We start from the raw sequence: 20361 nt of genomic DNA, 5'->3' as shown, positions 1-20361 counted from the left end.
CGAAAAAGGTATACTGACGTCTGGGACATTGGAATGTGTTGTGGAGGGTGTTTCAAAAATGTAATAAAAACAGACAAAAACAGGAAAAGAGAGGGGGGAACCGCAACCGCAATAACAAATAGGAGGGTGACGTGCGCAGAAACGGGCGGGGGCAGGTGTACATGGAAAAAGGGGGTCGTACAGTTGATATAAACGTAAAACCATGAAAGAGTATAACAGATTGAGTAGTAGGCAGGAAAAAATTTTGAAAATGGAGTAATAGGTGAGGTTAAGAATTAAGGTTAGCTCGTTACATAATGTGTTTGTGCCTTGATTGATCATATGAGAATTTGAGATTTAAGTTACCGCTTTTAAAGATTCTAAGCTGCCACGTGCCAAATTAATTCCCGTCTGGTGTAGCAATTAAGCTTGTGTATGGGATATGATTCCGTATATTTCATTTGGCGAAGTGAACGGACATTTGATTGTAGTATATAGAGCCTTAATTTTTGCTTTGTCGAATATATGACCATGTTCATTAAAGGGGCTGGCTACTGCTTTAGGCAAATTGTGTTTTGTGTCCGCGTGGTGACCGTTGAGTCGTGTATGAATTTGTTGTCCAATCAAACCTATGTATTGTTTGCTACAAGCGACACATTCTAGACAGTAGACTATGTTGCTTGATGTGCAGGTGAAAGCCGAAGTTACCGTGTGTGCGTAATTCGACACTGAACTTTTTACTGTAGTAGTAGATTGAATATGTTTACATGTAAAGCATCTGGGTGGGGTGGCTACAGGGACAGGTTCCCTACTTCGTCTTTGTCCTTAGTTTCGCATGCACAAGAATATCTTTAAAGTTAGTGTTGCGTCTGTAGGCTACTCTGGGCGGGTAGGGAAAAATCTTCAGTTTCTGGTTGTTTGTGAGAATTGAGTAGTATTTACTGAGGATGTTATTCACGTTTCTGAGTGCATTTGAAAATTTAGTAGTAAGAAGAGGCGTTGTTGTTCTTGTGATGCTCGGGCGGGGCTTGAGGACCTCAGCTCGATCAAGTTTGGTTGCAGCAGTGTAGGCTTTTCGAAGGTCACTGTTTGGGTGGTTCCTGTTTGATACGGTTTCTTGAGGGTAATCGAGTCTATCTATGTAGTCTTCGTTTTCAATGCAAATGTGGCGGAGTCGTGTGCCTTGGCCTTTAAAGATGTCTTGTTTGCAATGTCTGGGATGGTGGCTTGTATATTCAAGGTACTGTTGTTTGTCGAAAGGTTTGCTATACAGCGTTGTCTTTAGTGCCCCGTTGTCAAATGTATATTGTTGTGTCCAGAAAGTTTATGCACTAATATGAGGATACTGATGTGAATTTTATTGTGGGATGAAAATAGTTTAGAAATGCTACATATTTATCTAGACTGTCTTGACCATGTCCCCATATTATGAATATGTCGTCTATGTATCGTAGGTACGTGTGGGGCTTGTTAGTGCAGCGCGATAGAAAATCTCTTTCTGGAATCGCCACAAATATGTTCGCGTAGGTTGGTGCAAAAGGAATAACCATGCTTGTACCATGTATCTGTGGGTAGTAACTGTGCGACCCCTTTTCCCGTATACAGCTGCCCCCACCCGCTTCTGCCCACGTCAACCTCCTATTTTTTATTCCGGTTTCAGTTCCCCCTCTCTTTTCCTTTACTTTGTATGTTTCTTATTATATGTTTTTTTGAAACACCCTCACTAACACATTCCAAACTCCCAGACGTCAGTACACCTTTTTCGGTGCCTCATCCACACAGGGTATATCGCCATTTCTGTATACCGCCATAACGACACCTACGTTGAGCTACTGGGGCTAACGTCCCTTGAAAGGCAATGCAACTGCCTTCTAGTTACCCCATACATTACACCCCAGAATCCTTGTTGCCATCTTAACTATTTAAAAATTACTTGACGCATTGCTGGTATGCTACTAACGTCACTCTTTTAACTCATATTTTGGGGGGAGGGGGGGGGTCTTTTGTGTTACTCGCGCACTGAGCGCCTTGCCGGCTCTTTTAAAGCCACAAAACAAGCCGCCAACGACACCCCTGAACTCTCCCTAACCTCTCGCTTCCCCAACGGCCTGTCATGTCCCCTTATTTATTTCCTGTTCTTTTTTTCTGCTGTCCCCCCCTCGTTTTTTCTCTCCTTTTTTTTTCTTTTCTCCCCGCCTTCCCACTCTCCCGCTCTTGTCCCCTCGTCTTGGGAACCACGCTCACAGACGTCAGGCGGCAGCGATCATTATCTCTGAAGTTTCTGCCTTTATAACCAATCGCCATGGACAACAACAGCACGTGACGTCACTGCACTAAACCTTTAAAACTGACATGCCGAGGATGACGAGGCCGCTTTTGACAAAGATAGGTCCTCCTATCGAAACGTTGGCTAGGCTTTCTGCGGCACCTTATCCCTGCTTACAAACTTTATACCACATGATTTTCCTCTGTGGCACTTGCTCATATGGAGGTCACTCGTTCACGTTTTTTATTCACTCCAATATGCACTGCGTAAAGTTGACAAAAAGTCCATCAGTCGTAAAACATTGTTCGACCTGTGCACATGCTGTTTCTCTTTTCAGCTCCGCCCTTGGTTGTGCCACCCAGCGCCAGCAGTAAGTCGGTGCTTCGTTGCAGTGCATGTCCACATCTCGATGTGCCATTAGCCAATAGATGATTCGAGCAAGATCTGAAGGGTACTGCGTCAGTATGGCGATAAAATGTAGGCATTGTGGCTATGACTACGACGTGTAGCTTTCGCGGCCATTGCAGTGTAAATAAAAGTTTAACACTGCAATGATGTAGGCACTGCATTTGGGTATTGGTACAGCACCGTGGTCTATGAATACTGGATTTGCTATTCTTTATTCAAGAGCAGCACAGTAAGGGTGCCAGAAGTTCTCTGTACACTGAGTCTGTTGTGTAAATTTGACGAAACGTTTGCGTACATTCAACGATTTTCAACGATGTGGAATGAACGAAACAAGCACCAGAAGCCGACAAACGAATCCTCAGGCTATCGGAGGCACGACGAGGCCTAACCAAGCGGTGGAACCGTGAGAAGCTGAATAGAAAGCTTAAGAAGAAAATTGCCAAAATACCTAAGCAAGCAGAGGAGTATGCAACGCAGCTGACATGGCAGGGTTGGCAGCAGTTTAGTACCTTACTGAATGGCACCCTAAGCACGGCCAGAACATGGCATATCCTCAGAACACTCATGGATCCGAGCAAGAGCAAGGCGGAAAGCAGCAAATCCATTCAGAGGTTAATCCACCAGCATGAAGGAACAGAAGAACAACTGCTCCAAGCAGTACGAGAAAAATGCTACGGAAAGATCTCGGTAGAAGGCTACCGAGACGACTACCAGGGTGAAGAAAATTCAGCTACAGACCAACCCATAACAAGAGAAGAGGTCGTCGAGGCTGTAAGGGCTACAACAAAGAACACAGCAGAAGGGGTGGACAAAACCCGAAGCTCGCTAATTCGAAGCCTCAGCGACGAAGCAATTGATCAGCTCACCCTCTACCTCAACAAACTATGGGAGGAAGGCAAAGTAACAGCGGAGTGGAAACACGCCGTAGCGGTGATGATTCCCAAGCCCAGCAAAAAACTCCGAATTGAAAATCTCAGACCAATTTCGCTTACATCATGCCTAGGCAAGCTGTACGAAAGAATAGTGACCCGAAGAATCCAAACGTATCTTGAAGACGGAGGATGATACCCCAACACCATGTTCGGCTTCAAGGCAAACTTGTCTACCCAAGATATCTTGCTACAGCTAAAGGAACAGGTACTCGAGACAATGCCGAAAAACGGGGAAAACGTGGTCATGGCCATCGACACCAAGGGTGCCTTTGACAACGTGTCCCACGCCGCCATTATGGAGGGGAATAACACCACTAATTGCGGGAAGAAAGTCCATGACTATATTACAAGCTTCCTGACCGACAGAACAGCGACAGTAGGCCTGGAGACCTACGGAGTGACGCCTTTCAAACGCCATGCAAGGGCACTCCGCAGGGCTCAGTAATCTCACCAGTACTCTTCAACATAGCAATAGTCAACCTTACCAAGAAACTTAGCAAGATCCAAGGAATCAGTCACGCAATGTACGCGGACGACATAATGATCTGGCTACTCAGGGCTCACTAGGGGATAAACAAGAGGAACTACAAGAAGCTTCCACCTGCATCGAAGAATACACAAAGCAAAGAGGCCTCAGATGCTCCACGGAGAAATCTGAACTCCTCAGGGTGGGCGTAGACACCCCACTGATGCCCCACTCGTAGTAAGGCTAGAAGGACAGACCATCCCGGAACAAAAGATGATTATAATCCTAGGCATGTGGCTGCAAGGAAGCCGGAAATGCAGCCATGCAATCTGCCTGCTAAACAAAGCAGCAGTACGGGTGGGCCGAATGATTACCAGAGTGGCACAAGAGATATGGCATGAAAGAGGAGGACACACTCAGGTTGGTCAACAGCCTGATAGTCAGCCGGGTCACATACTCACTGCCGTACCATGCAATCACCAAAACCGAAAAAGAGCAAGTGGAGACCATCCTCTGTAAAGCGTATAAAACAGCTCTCCACCTCCCAAGGAACACATCCAACGACAAACTCATGCAACTTGGAATCAGCAACACTTTTGAAGAACTAAGGGAATGCCAGCTCAAGGCACAAGTACGAAGACTCAGCAATACAACAACGGGAAGGGCGCTCCTGACAAAGCTAGGTCGGGAAGTAGAAAAACCACAAAGTAGCAGGGCCACAATACCCGACCCACTAAAAAAGAAACTACGCATACAACCTATCCCTCGCAACATGGACCCAAACCTCCATGCGAGTAGGAGACAGGCTAGGGCAGAGCTTTACGAAAAGACAATGGGACATCGGGACAATACAGTCTATACCGAAGCATCCCTATACTCACAAGCACACAAAAACAACGCGGCAGCGGTAGTAGTAAATAATCAAGGAGAATTATTCACAGGACTCACGGCCAAGGTGGCTAACATAACCGAGGCGTAGGAAATTGCTGTCACACTGGCAGCGGAAGAAGGTTATAGAACAGAAATATCCCTCAATATTCTAATAGATTCACAAGAGGCGTGCCGGAGCTATATAAGAGGCAGAATTAGTAACACGGCGCTCAAGATCCTCAGCAGAGTTCCAATCGCTGAGGCACAACCCACACATAACATTATCTGGATAGCAAGCCACGCAGGGATTAGGGGCAACGAAGGGGCAGACTGCCTAGCTCGAGGGATGATCAGCCGAGCAGGAATGTCAACCGCCCCAGAGGGGCCACAGATCAAGTGCGGGAACAGCTATTCAGAGCTATTAAACCTCTATAAGGGGCTGAGATATCAATATCCCCCACCACAGAAAGCATTAACAAAGGAGGAGGCCGCAGGATGGCGGTGACTTTAAACGGGCTCCTTCTCAAACTTACACATACTACGTAGGATATTCCCCACGCAGTATAGCGCAACCTGTCCGTGGTGTGGAGCTGAACCAACATCATACCACACAACATGGGAGTGTACAAGAAACCAGGCATTCCACAAACAAAACACCAAGTGCGGAGCAATGCGAGAGCTGGCTCACCAGCCGCGAGCTAGAGGCTCAAAGAGCTCTAATAGCACACGCGTGCGAGGCGGCCCGCCTCAGTAGAGCCCTGGACTAGGGGCCCATCCATGGCTGAAGAGGACCCAAGCTTCAAGAATGAAGACTTCGGCCTCGACCCGCTAAAACCTTAAAAGAGTCAATAAAGTTTTGCAGTCCATTCTTTTACCAAACAAGGCACTGGTGCTGCTCATATGTATAACTCTGTGTTAGGCTTGATGGCTTGTGGGAATGGTAGTTATTTCTTGAGAAGTTGCACCTCAGACAGGTGTTAATTGTTACGAGTTTCTAAATAGAGTGAATTCTGGGTGACTACCAGCAGGTAACTTTACTAGAAACCTTTAGCTAGCAAGATGCTAATGGCATTGCCTAGAATTTATTTCTTGCTGTAGTTATTCTTTAGTAGGACGTTCTTGATGTGTAGTTGATTCATACTTGAAGGTAGGTTAAAAGTGCGTGAAAAACGAGGACAGCGAAAGAAACACACAAAAGGCCACGAGTGCATACTGCCAACTGTTTATTCATGAAATCAGAGTAAAGGCTATTTGAAGCAGGATCCCAGACACATGAACACATTGTCACTCACACTTTTGCAGATAACATAAGAGAATTCTGCAGACTAACTCTAACACAGTTTGTACCGTATAAACACGAGAGAAAAAAACGAACCAATCTGTTGTGCGCCAAAACATTGAGCGATCAAAAATGAAGACGGCACATGTGATAACAGTAACCGAATTGTAGGCAATAGGTGAGGGAATGAAAAAGCACGATGTCCTCTGTAAAACGTGGTTACAAGGTCAACATTAGTGACGTAAGAAGAACAAAAGATAACGGATATTACAGAATGAAAAGACAAAGAAGACAAAGAAGGAAAAGAAGTAAAGGCGAAGGTGAGTTAGTCTGCACAATTCTCTTATTGTTATCTGCTCAAGTGTGAGCGACGATGAGATCATGTGCCTGTGATCCTGTTCCAAATAGCCTATACTCTGATTTCATGAATAAACAGTTGGCAGTCAGCGCTCGTTGTGTGTTGCGTATTTCTTTCGCTGCTCTCGTTTTTCGCTGCTCTCGGGTATAAAAAATACGGGCTTGCCGCAACAAGTACAAAAAGTTTTCGCAGTAGCGAGAATATGATAACCACGTTTGCTTAGGAAAGAACCTTGAATTCGGTTGGTTTTGTCACACACACAAAATTTGCTCCGTCATCAAGGGGTACAGGAGGCAAACGTGAATATTTTGGAAAATACTTGCAGATTCCGCAGCAATATTCATTCTCCCCATGAAATATAGAAACACGCCTATAAGGAAAGGAGTCAGGAAATGAGACCCAATCTCTGCAATGTTATTAACTGCATGCTTGGAAGAAGAATCCAAGCTATTAAACTGGGAAGGCTTAGGAGTGGGGATCAGCGACGAATATTTCAGGAACCTTCTGTTTACAAACTATATGTTCCATTTCAGCAACAGAGGGTACAATTTGCAAGAAATGATTGAGGACCTTAACAGAGAAAGACTAAGAGTGAGGTTGAAGATTATTATGCAGAAGGCAAAAATTATACTCCACAGCCTGTCAAGGGAACCAGATTCAGGATCACCAACCAGCCTTTAGGCTCTGAAGGGGTACGTTTAGGTAGGTCAGCTCCTCACAGGTGACCCTGATTTTGAGAAGGAGCAGGAAGTTAAAAATTTGTTTGTGTGCATAAGGCAGAAATCGCCAGGTCCTGGCTGGAAGCTTACCACTATCATTGAAAAGGGAAGCGTACAATCAGTGCATTTTCCCTGAGCTAACATATGGAACAGAAACTTTCAGGTTGACAAGGAGCTCGAGAATGAATTATGAACCGCGCAAAGAGCGATGAAACGAAGTATGTTGGGCGTAACGTTAGGAGACAGGAAGAGAGCGGTGTAGATCAGAGTGCAAACGGCAATAGCCGATATTCTAACTGTCATTAAGAGAAAAAATTGAGCTGGGCAGCCCATGTAATGCGTAGGATAGATAACCGGTGTACCATTAGAGTTACACAATGAGTGCCAAGAAAAGGGAAGCACAGTCGAGGACGGCAGAAGACAAGGTGGGGTTGATGAAATTAGGAAATTCGCACGCGCAAGCTTGAGTTAGTTGGCGTAGTAGAGAGATATTTGGAGATCGCAGGGAGAAGCCTTCATCCGGCAGTGCACATAAAATAGGCTGATTATGATGATTATGACTGATATCATTATTTATCTAGCTTTCGCGAATCTTTTGTAAAGCCAGCAATTTGTTAAATTGCCTGTAAATGGTTTAGTACACTTTTATTTGCCCGGAGTTTTCTGTATCGCTAATTTTAGTTTGGGATCACGAGTCAGGTACCTTTGCAAAACGAAGCTTGTTGATAGATAGAAAAACCAGCTACACAGCAACCCCCATCCCATGATCTCATGGGGGCTTTTTATTCCACAAATATTTACAACATTCCGACAGCTGGGTTCAAAGACCGAATACTGTCATAAATCCCAACCTACATCCTAGTTGTTTCAAGATTCATAATGCTTGCTAATGCTTGGCTTGCTTCACGAAGTTTTCGAGGCCAACTTAGCTACATACGGCTTAGCTTGTATGATCATCTGACAAGCCGGTGAGGTAGTCTCTACATTCTGTAATTAATATTCACTGGCAAAAACGTATTATAGTCACATGATAATTTAGCATGTGTCGCAGCCTTTATTGAGAGGAAGCATAGATGGAATGAAGTTCCTTTCTGCATTCTCCAGTGAGCATTCGTCATTACGGAGAAATTAAATCTCTACGACACCATGCAATGGACCTCCAACTGTCATCCGTGACAAGCTTTCGCACGATCCCTCCTCACATGCTTTCTTTTTGGCCACGGTTGACGAGATGCCTCCACACGACAACAAATTCTTCCAATTTCATCAACTTGCCGACTCTTACTATCGGCGCATCACAGACCACCTTCAAGGAGCTCCGCACCCGCCTAACGCCCGCCTTTGTTGACAGCTGACGCAATTTAAGATTGACAACCGCGTCCTGTACCGTCATGTCTATCACCCTGACGGTCAACGCTATGTTCCTGTCCTGCCACGCTCTCTACGTGCTCATGTCCTGCAGGCTTCTCACGACGACATGACTGCTGGTCACCTTTGTTTCCAGAAAACCTATAACCGCATCAAAGGTCGCTTCTACTGGTCTGGATTGTCCGCCATTGTAGCGAGGGATGTCGCTTCCTGCGCCCTATGTCAGCGTCGAACGCTCCCTACATCAGGTCCAAGCGGACAACTGCAACTGGTTTCTTGTCCATCGCAACCATTTGAAGTCGTTGGCATTGACCTGTATGATCCTCTTGCTGTGACTCTCACCGGTAAACGATGGACTGTCACAGCCGTTGATCACTTGACACACTACGCCGAAACAACTTGTGTGAGTTCTCCCTCAGCCTATGAAGTTGCTGCATTCATACTTCAATCCTTTATACTGCGTCACGGTGCACCTCGCGTCCTCCTGAGCGACCGTGGAAAACCATTCCTCTCTCAACTGCTAGACGAAGTGCTCAGAGCCTTCGGAACCACCCACAAGACTACCTCCAGTTACGATCCGCAAACCAACGGCTTCACAGAGCAATTTCATCGCACGCTATCAGACATGCTAGCCATACATCGAACCGGATCACAGAAACTGGGACGTAATTTTGCCATTCGATGATGAGTGGTGTTTAATGGCGCAAGGGCCAGGTTTGGCCAAAGAGCGCCATGACAGGTGGTAATGTTGACGATGTGTTGTGGGTGACGTGCGTAATGAACTCATCATGGTAGGTGAGATATGGCTGTAAAAGGGCCTAAAACTTCCGCGGTAAGTGGAGTAGAACACATAGGTGCTAAAATAATGATGATGACTAGGGTGTGATATGGGCTATGGCAATGGACTTTCGTTAAAACATGATGCAATAAAACTTAACACTGACAAGAGAGTTTCAAGAGAGCCCTTGAATGCAGGGCTGTTAGTCGTGTGCTTAAAAGTTACCTGGCCAGATGATTTTCAGTGTGTCCGTTTCGGCTACAAACTCTAAGACTGTTTGCAGGTTAAAAAGAGGTTCATCGCTAAGAAAAAATGCAGGGTGAAGGGGTAAATTCTCGCGATATGCAGCAGGGAAATACTTTTTCCTCTCTGTTTCTATTGCAGGGCACTCAATAAGAGCATGGAGGACAGTGAGATTATAGCCGCACTTAGCACAAGTTGGAGGATCGCCCCCAGTCAAGAGATGAGAGTGGGTGCCGTATGTGTGGCCTATCCTTAATCGGCAGAGAAGTACTTCCTTGTACCTTGCTATTTTCCCATTTATCCAGTTCCCCAGTTTTGGCTTTATTATATGAAGCTTATTCATTTTTTGTGTACCCCATTCGCCCTGCCAGTGATTCCTCAATTTACTGCGTAGAAAGGGCTTTAGGTCTGTGGCAGGGATGGGGATATTTGAATCTGCATCGCTAAAAATTACTGACCTAGCACTTTCGTCAGCAGCTTCGTTGCCTTTTATACCTTTGTGACCAGGTACCCAGCATATTATAATCGATTGATTGCACATATATGCGGAACATAACAAGCTATACAGCTCATTAAAAACCGAGTTCTTATGCTTTCGTAAGCTAATTTGGGCTCTCACTACACTTAATGAGTCTGTAAATACAACAGCCTTAGCGATATTTTTTAGCCGTATGTGTTGAATAGCCTTAAGTATGGCGTATGCTTCCGCTGTAAAGATACTGGTGTGTGGGTTTAGTGGTCCAGATGTTGAAAGTGAGGGTCCCAGAGCTGCGTAAGCAACACCAGTTCGAGACTTCGAAGCATCTGTGTAAAATTCATCACATGAGTACTTTTCCTTGAGTTCTGTAAAATGCGAATATATGTGTGCCTCCGGGGCTCGTTTCGATATTTCTAAGAAAGAGATGTCGCATTGGATAGTCTGACACTCCCAAGGCGGTGGAAGCCGTGTAGGAGCCATTAAGTCATTGTGTAAAAGAGGGACCCCTGTTTTTTCTGATAGTGCTTCCAACCGGAGGGACAGAGGAGGCCTAGTGGCTGGGCGGTTACGAAACAGCCTAGCAGTGGACAAGTCACATATAGTGAAATGACAAGGATGTTTAACATCTGACCTAACTTTAAGGGCGTAGGAGAAAGTTAAATATGTCCTTTGGTAGTGCAACGACCATTCGTTTGACTCGACGTAGAGGCTTTGCACAGGGCTAGTCCTAAAGGCGCCTGTAGCAAGGCGGATACCTAAGTGGTGAATGGGATCAAGCATTTTCAGAGCACTAGGTCCGGCAGAATTGTAGACTATTGCTCCGTAGTCAAGGCGAGTTAGTATTAGACTTTTGTAGAGCTTTAAAAGGCACCGCCTGTCGCTTCCCCAAGATGTACGTGACAAGAGCTTCAGCAAGTTCATAGACTTGAGGCACTTTGATTTCAGATACTTCAAGTGTGGTACAAAAGTTAGCTTACTGTCTAAAAGGATTCCTAGAAATTTGTGTTCATGGCTCACAGATAGCCGTTCTCCATTTAGATCTATTGCGGGGTCCGCAATTATGCCTCTCTTGTTAGAAAATAGGACGCATGTACTTTTTTGCGGGTTTAGTTTGAAACCGTTCTGGTCCGCCCACTTAGATAATTTATTTATGCAAAGCTGTACTTGTCGCTCGCAGATACTTAAGTTACATGATTTGAAACCTATCTGGATGTCATCCACATATACGGAATAAAACATAGTATGTGGTATGGCAGTCTGGATAGCGTTCATTTTGACAATAAAAAGAGTACAGCTCAGCACACCACCTTGTGGAACACCAGCCTCTTGCGTAAACGGACGAGACAAGACGTTACCAACTCTAACACGGAACGTGCGATTCGAGAGGTAACTCTGAATCACGTTCAGCAAGTTGCCTCGAACTCCCATTTCAGACAGGTCACGGAGGATCCCATAGCGCCAGGTTGTGTCGTATGCCTTTTCCATATCTAAAAATACTGATAGAAAAAATTGCTTGTGGACAAAGGCATCTCGGATATTTGTCTCGATGCGGACAAGGTGATCTGTTGTGGATCTACCCTCCCGAAAACCGCACTGAAATGGATCGAGTATCTTGTTGCTCTCAAGAAAATGGATGAGGCGACGGTTAATCATTTTCTCAAACAGTTTGCATAGACAACTAGTCAGAGCTATGGGCCTGTAACTGTTGCATGAGGAAGGGTCCTTGCCCTCTTTGAGGATAGGAATCACGATTGCTTCTTTCCAGGCAGAAGGAATGTAGCCGGCAGAGAACATGGAATTGAAGAGTGACAGTAGTGTTTCTTGGGTTTCAGGGTGTAAGTGTCTGATCATCTCATACACTATTCTGTCACTTCCTGGAGCGGACTTGTTGCAACAGTTCAGTGAGGCCTGGAACTCAGCCATACTAAATGGACGATTGTATGGTTCATTTGATGTGCTTTTCCGACCCAAATGCAGCTGTTCTGCTAGTCGCTGGTATTTTAGGAATGTTTCTGTGTAATGGGCTGCACTAGAAATGTGCTCGAAATGTGCTACTAGACAATCTGCCTGATCCTCCAGACTATCTCCTTGTGTATTCAATAAAGGTAAGGGGTGAGTTTCGCGGCCTTTTATTTTGTTAACCCTGCTCCAGGCTTTTCGTTCGTCTGTATACGAGTTAATGCTGTTTATGTAGTTTTTCCAACTTTCGCGTTTAGCACGGCGGCGCGTTCTTCTACCTTGCGACTTGATCGCCTTGAAGTTAATCAGATTCTCTGTGGTTGGTGAGTTACGGAGGAGGTTCCAAGCCTTGTTTTGCTTTTTCCTGGCTTCCCTACACTCCTCATTCCACCATGGGATACGTCGTTTCGAGGGCGAACCATTTGTTTGGGGAATGCATACCGATGCAGCCTCAATAATGAACGATGTTATGTACGCTACTGTGTCGTCTAAGCTAAGTTCAGAGATATCATTCCAGGGCAGCTGCGTTAGTTCGCGAAACTTTGTCCAGTCGGCTGAGTCGACTTTCCATCGAGGAAGATGTGCATGACAATCACTTTGTTTTTTAAGGTTTAGAACGATGGGGAAGTGATCACTGCCATAAGGGTTATTAATGACATCCCACTGGAGATATGGCACAATTGTACTAGACGCTGTGCTTAGGTCTATCGAAGAAAATGTTTTATGTGTAGGGCTGTAAAATGTTGGCTTTTTCTTGTTAAGCAAACAGGAACTTGAAGTGAACAGGATGTTTTCTATAAGCCGTCCTCTCGCATCACAGCGCGAATCCCCCCACAGTGTGCTATGCGCGTTTAGATCACCGACGACAATGTAAGGGTGACGAAGCTCATCAATAAAGCTTTGAAATGTTGCGCTAGAGAGTTGATAACTTGGGGGGATATATACAGACGTGATGGTAACTAGTTTATTGAATAGAACTGCGTGGATAGCAACTGCCTCAAGAGGAGTTCGGAGTTGCAGTTGCCGACAAGCAACGCCTCTGTCTACTATTATTGCTACACCACCGGACGATGCAACAGCATCATCTCGGTCCTTCCGGAAAATAGCGTATTGCCTAAGAAAGTTTGTCTGCGTAGATTTAAGATGTGTCTCCTGAACACACAGCACCTTTGGATTGTATTTGTGTAAGAGTTCTTTGATATCATCGAGGTTGTGGATCAGGCCTCTCACGTTCCAGTGTAATATTTGTGTATCCATCTTGTTTGTGTTTATGTGCTGTGTGTCAAGAGATATCACTTAGGTTGGTTCAAGGGACCTTTCCAGGCCCCTTGATGCGGGGTATTTCTTTTTTTGTTGGCGCGCTCCAGGGAGCAACGCCGTGCCTTCGGCGTCTCAGACGCCGGAGAAGTTTTTGTTACATCCATCGCCTCGTCAGAGGCGCTGGATGACGCCCGCTCAGCGGGCACGCGTGGGGGTTTTTCGGGCCTGTCTGCGCGAGCAGTGGCCCTGGGACCGGCAGGCTCGGAGGTCTGCTGGCCCTTCGTCGTAGGGGGCGGAAGAGCCGTGGCTGCTCCCACCAGGGGGGCTGATGGCGTAACCGCCGTCACACTCCGTGTGACTTGCGCGGCCGCCTGAAGATGTAGCGCTGCCCCCCGGCGCGCCACATCGGTGTAGGAAGGACTGGACTGATTTTGGAGTGCGAAGCGCTTACGTGCCTCTGGAAATGATAGGTTCAGTTTTACTTTCAGTTCTATGAGTTGTTTCTCTTTTTTCCAAGTAGGGCATGATCGAGAGTAGGCGGGGTGGTCTCCTTCACAGTTGGCACAATGGTTTGTTGATGTACAGATGTCCGAAGCGTGTTCAGAAGAACTACACTTCGCACAAGTAGCACGTCCTCTGCAGTTCTGTGACCCATGCCCAAAGCGCTGACACTTGAAACATCGACGTGGATTTGGGATATACGGTCTCACGCGAAGCTTACAGTAACCGGTTTCTATTGTTTCGGGTAGGTTGCAGGTTCCGAAAGTAATGATTATGTGTTTGGTAGGAATTTGCTTGTCATCTCGCCTCAATGTTATTCTTTGAACTTTGACTACGTTTTGGTCTTGCCATCCTTCAAGCAGTTCGCTTTCGCTCAGTTCAAGGAGGTCATCTTCTGAGACGACCCCGCGCACTGTGTTCATTGATCTGTGTGGGCCCACTGAGACGGGAATTTCCCCAAATGCTACAACTTTCGACAGTTTGTCATACTGCACTTTGTCGCGGAGTTCCAGAAGAAGATCGCCACTTCCCATCTTCGTTACTTTATAGCCTGGGCCAATTGCTTCAGTGAGAGATTTAGCTACAACAAATGGTGAGATCATTCTGACTGTTTTCTTATCGTTCTGACTATGTACAACGTGGTATTTTGGGAAAGATTGTTTTGGCTGCATAAAGAAAGTGAAAGTCTCATCGGTGCGCCCCCTCTTCAGGGAGCGATCAGGTAGCGGAGGAAAGTTATTTGCCATATAGAGCAGGGAAATTCGGCGGCGATGGTGGCCACCCACCACCGAGCCCAACAAGGGGACGCTACAAGGTTGGAGGAATACCTGCAGACGCCAGCCATGCATCGCCGCTATAACCTAATATATATATACCCAAGGGAGGATATATTACACACGGTTAACCCTAGCCGCCAGGAAATACGGAAGTAATAAGAAGTGAAGAGAACACAGGAAAGATGGAAAAGTGGGAGAGAAAGACGAAGATTGGAGAGGAGGACAGGAAAAGGCGACTGCCGATTTCCCCCGGGTGGGTCAGTCCGGGGGAGCCGCCTATGTGAAGCAGAGGCCAAAGGGGTGTGTTGCCTCCGCCGGGGGGCCTTAAAGGTCCAAACACCCAGCATCGGCTCAACCCCCAGGATCCCCTTTTCCCCAGACACGGCGAAGCCGCGCACGGCTACACGCGGGAGGGTCCAACCCTCGTGTGCTCGGGTACGTGGTGGCGCAACACACCAAACGCCTGCTGACGCAGACGCCCCTGCGGGGCCAAATATGGTGTACCCAAGGTTGGATAACCACACAGGGTTAACCCTTGCCGCCGAGGAGAATGAAGTAAATGGAAGAGAGGAGAAGACAGGAAAGGTAAAAAATTAAGAGATAAAGACAAAGATTCGAGAGGAAGAGATAGGAAGAGGCGACTGCCGATTTCCCCCGGGTGGGTCAGTCCGGGGGTGCCGTCTATGTGAAGCAGAGGCCAAAGGGGTGTGTTGCCTCCGCCGGGGGGCCTTAAAGGTCCAAACACCGGCTCAACCCCCAGGATCCCCTTTTTCCCCAGACACGGCTAAGCCGCGCACGGCTACACGCGGGAGGGTCCAACCCTCGTGTGCTCGGGTCCGTGGTGTCGCCACACACCAAACGCCTGCTGACGCAGACGCCCCTGCGGGGAATTTTGCCATTCGTGACTTCTGCATATACTACCGCCGTTCAACACACGACCGGTTACTCGCCATTCTACCTTGTTTATGGTCGTTCGCCCTCTTCCTGTCTTGGCGTCTCTTTCTTCGCACCACCCGCCGTGGTTGCTCAGTGGCTATGGTGTTGGGCTGCTGAGCACGAGGTCGCGGGATCGAATCCCGGCCACGGCGGCCGCATTTCGATGGGGGCGAAATACGAAAACACCCGTGAGCTTAGATTTAGGTGCACGTTAAAGAACCCCAGGTGGTCAAAATTTCCGGAGTCCTCCACAACGGCGTGCCTCATAATCAGAAAGTGGTTTTGGCACGTAAAACCCCAAATATTATTATTATTATTTCTTCGCACCAACTGTCCATCAATGTCCATCCTCCTGTGAACAATATGTGTCCCGCATTCTGCGTTGTCGCCAGTTCGCTCGCATCAACACCGAAACACGGCAAGAGGACCGCAAGCAGCATTACGACGCCTCTCATCGCGTCGTCTGCTTCCGCCCTGGCGAGGAAGTGCTACTCCGGACCCCAGTTCGTACTCCTGGCTTGAGTGACAAGTTTCAGCTTCGGTTCAGCGGCCCCTACAAAGTCTTGGAGCAGACTTCTCCGGTTAACTATCGCGTGGTACCAGTTATTTTTCCAAATCACCGCCGCTGCCGCGCCGCTGAGGTTGTCCACGTATAGGCTGTTTCACATGGCGCGATTGAGGCGAAAAAAATCGTTCTGCAGTGCACGTCGCAGAGCGATTTTCGCTCACAGCTTTCACATGCGTTTGCGGCAGCGCGATATCCGTCGCAGCGATGCGCAAGATTACCTCTTGCTCACATATTATCCATGCCTGCATCGTTAAATAATAACAACATAGAAACTAGTCAAATATTTCAATTTTCCTATTTTTATTCGATGATAGAATAGGTACATCATTTTTAACGTTTAAAGGGGTTGAGACTTTACGACAGCTTGCAGATACCGTGCAGAGGAGGTTGCGCTTCGGAGGATCCGGGTCGGGGTAGCCCTCACTCCTGCCGTGACTAGGAAGTGGCCACACTTTCGCCCGCTATATCCTCGTCCTGAGTGTCCACTCTGCAAGTCGCGAAATATTGAAGCCGACATCCACCACCTGCTGTGGGTTTGCCCTGCACTAAAACCGACTAGGCTCCGGCACCTCGCATCAGCGGGACTCTCGCCGCATAATCGGAGCCATTACACTGCTTGGACGCAGGGACCGCATTATCGATCCCTCTTGGACTTCATTAAGTCAGCAAATCTTTTTTCATTCATTTAATCATCCTTATTCACCCCCATCCCATACCCTTGTATGCCCTGAGGCATTTATCCTCGCATTAAAAAAAAGATGCGGTGAGTGAGGCGCTGCACAACACCGCAAGTATGCGCGTGCGGCTTGCGCGGCGTCGGTGGGGTGGTTCCGTTGTTACTATGGAAGCCGCAACTCTTTTTCCTGGATCAGTATTTGCTTTTGTAGAAGAACAAACTACTGTTCAGTGTGCTTGTATATAAGCAGCTGGCGCGATTTGTAGGGATGAATAGGTTGACGACGGCGGCAATCAAGTGGGTACGTGTCTTATGTTGAAGCGGCGTCCTTCTCCCGATCTGGATAGCGTGCAGCTTCTCCTTTCAAACAAATTGTGTAAGCGAAAGAAAAAAAAATGTATGAAGCTTCTAAGCCGCAAACGCTGGTGGGTACGCACTAAACATAGCTAGAACTCACGCGCGACATTGCTCCACAGAGCTACCAACGCGCGGTGAAACACACATTGCTCCTCCCACATCGCGCCGATCGCTCGACTGAGCGACGGCGTGACCAACTTGATGGAATCCAGTCGCGCAGAGCCCACGACGTCGCAGCGGTCGCTGAGCGACGAAATTCGCGGTGTCGCTAACTGAAAATCGCGCCATGTGAAACAGCCTTTTCCCGTATGAAGCCTTTGAAAGGCGTTCACCGCCCCTTTGAATTGCGGCCAGGATGGCCGCTCTCGCGCGAGGTGGCATTAGTGTGGGAATTCAGAAGCTATTCTTTGTCATCTGTGCATGATCATCATCATGCGGAGTTCACATGGGGTTCTTCTTCATCGCTTGAGGGGCTGGCTCTCGAGTGTGATCCGTGCTGTGGGCGTAGTCGTCGATTCGCCGCATCTTTGACGAGTATTAAACGTTGGTATAACTGCTGTGTCACGATATATATATATATATATATATATATATATATATATATATATATATATATATATATATATATATATATATATATATATATATTATATAATGCGCTTCTAATATATATGTGTATATATATTAGAAGCGCACATCATCGCAGTAGCAGGAAGTTCACGATATTCTGGCTTGAGTGAATGATTCTTGCATGGAGAGTTAGCTGAATGACAATATTCCTTTGCTGAACGCGATCACCGGTAAAAATAAAAAGATGTAGCAGTAGTTGTATGGCAATATTTTTTTAGCAAAGCAGTTAGCCTCTTGCTGGTGGGGAGTTTTCGCAGCATCGTCCTCAACGAAAAAAAAATCCTTCAGCAACTGAAGCGAAAAGTGCATACGTTCTTTGGTGTCACGCATACAACATAAAGCACAGCATTCGAATTATTAAAGAACAAGCACAAAACAAGCATCCGAAGCACATAATGGATGATAAGGCGCACCTGTTAACAATACGAAGCACGTAGCGCATCCTGCATTCGTTTTCCGCTAAGCATTAGTGTTGCGCAAGCTACCGCGGCGACGGAGTGATGTCTCTAGCCTTACATATAATAAAGAAACGACAGCGTAACCACTCATTTCCTTGTTGTTGCAGCAGCGCTGTAGGTAGGCAACGTGTAGTTACGGTATGCCAAGGGGTAGCGTGAATACCTGATGCGGTAAAGGGCAAAGAAACAGCAATACATCGAGCAGTGGCGTGCTGCCAAAATTGATGAACTTCGTTGCCATGAGGTTCGATCATTCGCCAAGCAAGGGAGGACCCGAATTTTCTCTCTCGGTGGCGAACTTATAGTTGACATCGGGAAAGCCCAGCAGGACTGGTTTCTGTCGTTCTTCCAGGACAACTTTTGACTGAGATGTTAACGTGACGCCTATCAACCAAACATCTGGTACAGGTTGTGCTTGGAGTTATTCTTGGCCGAAAATGTAGCGAAAATTCTCGCCTAAGCCACCACGGTGTACCATAGCAGCCACAACGCGATTGACGCTGCCATTCTATTATAAAGTATTGCATACCGCCTTCAGCAATTGCAGTGGTAGCTTTCAGCAGCTTCGCTAAACATCAGCTTTCGCACGACCGGGATAGTAAGTCATTTTTTTTGCAATATAAGCAGAATACTTTCAATACCTCTTTTGGGGGCAACAGCCTTATCTATAGAGTTCCTTGAGCGAAACATTCTTGCGACTTTAAAGCCTGGAAATGGCAATCTACTTAGGTTGTATAGTTAGATGTTGTCTCAACGCTTCTTACGCAAGTGACATATTTCTTTCTTTTCAGAGCGAATCCCTGACCAGGATCCGAGCGGTAGGTGCACGACCCTGAAATTGCTCACTTAATCTTAAATGCTCATATGTAAAAGTGATAATAATCGTCAACGTTCCGTAGCGTTCCGCAGTGTTTGTTCGAGACTAGAGGATAGCAAAGGGGTCGCTGAGAAATGAACTGGCGCGCTCTAGTGCAATATACAGACAGATAAATATTTAAGCAATGTGAATGCTGTGCAAAAAAAAGTTAATTGTGTTGCGCCATGAGAAGGGGCTTCGACGGCGGCATTTGCCTGGGTTTTCATAATGCAAAACAAAGCGCGCCATCTTTATCTATTACGAAACATATAAGTTACCTAGCGCTGACAATAGAAAAACAGGAGAAAAGAAACTTGTTTCTCACCTCATCCCTCCATTTTATTTTTCATTTTCGAAAATGTACATAAAACGCCACATGCACAATGCGCCCCGAGTTTCTACTTCCGTCCCATTTAGGCAGCGTAGCCATGTCACGCTCGCTGTCACTCTCGCAAGCCTGTGTTAGGCACGCGTTGCATGGTCACGCAAGCTGTCACCTGCGCTCTTACTGCGCCTTGGTAAGGCCCAATGAGAATGGGCCTGTCGCATTTTCACTGGGCTTGGGGCAAATTTACCTTGGGCCATCCTCAAATTTCAAGTTGGTCCACTGCCTAATTTACAATGCCCCCCCCCCCAAATTTCAGCTGGCCTACGTTTAAAATTCAAGTTGGCCACCCGCTAAATCTAATTTGGTCCACGTCCAAACATCAAGTTGACCTACGCCCTAATTTAAGTTGGACCACTCCAGATTTCGAAATAACCCGCACAAAAATTTGCAGTGGACCCACTTCGAAATTTCATCTTGCCGACCACCGCAGTTAAGTTTGCCCAGCCCACAATTTCAAGTTTACCCAACCCAAAATTTCAAGTTTACCCAGCCCTAAAGTTCCATACGCCCACCCCTACTATAAGCTTCTCCATGCATTTTCCAAGGCACCATGTGTATCGCTATGGGTATTCTCTTTTTATTTATTTCTTTTGCTTTCAATTGCTCCTGGTCCCCTAAAAGCTACGAATCATGTACATTTACAATATTGACACAAAATAAGTTTGCACGTGATGACGCGGGACCCTTAAGGCGAGAACGACGAAGTTCGTGGTTGCGCGCGCGCTCTGCTAGGACCAGCCATCGCAAAAAGGCAGACATTTCTTTGCCAATCTGTCGGTGGTAAACTGTTTTAGTTGCAATAGCTGGGTTACATTTCTGGTGGAGGCGTGGGGTACGGTCGATGTCAAGATC

At 46.7% G+C, this 20361-nt stretch overlaps 1 protein-coding gene across 1 annotated transcript in view; it reads left to right on the top strand.

Annotated features, from left to right (window-relative positions):
- Positions 1 to 20361, top strand: part of LOC135896685 (uncharacterized) — a 193349-nt gene that overhangs the window by 58220 nt on the left and 114768 nt on the right. The window contains exons 7-8 of the mRNA XM_065425172.1: positions 2583 to 2615; positions 19057 to 19083. Coding sequence (XP_065281244.1) covers positions 2583 to 2615; positions 19057 to 19083 — 60 coding nt within the window. The remainder of the gene's footprint in view (positions 1 to 2582; positions 2616 to 19056; positions 19084 to 20361) is intronic.

The sequence above is a fragment of the Dermacentor albipictus genome, chromosome 3 (assembly GCF_038994185.2).
Source record: "Dermacentor albipictus isolate Rhodes 1998 colony chromosome 3, USDA_Dalb.pri_finalv2, whole genome shotgun sequence".
NCBI classification, from domain to species: Eukaryota; Metazoa; Arthropoda; class Arachnida; order Ixodida; family Ixodidae; genus Dermacentor; species Dermacentor albipictus.
The sequence above is the reverse complement of the archived record's forward strand: the minus strand, read 5'-3'. Positions and strand labels throughout refer to the sequence as shown.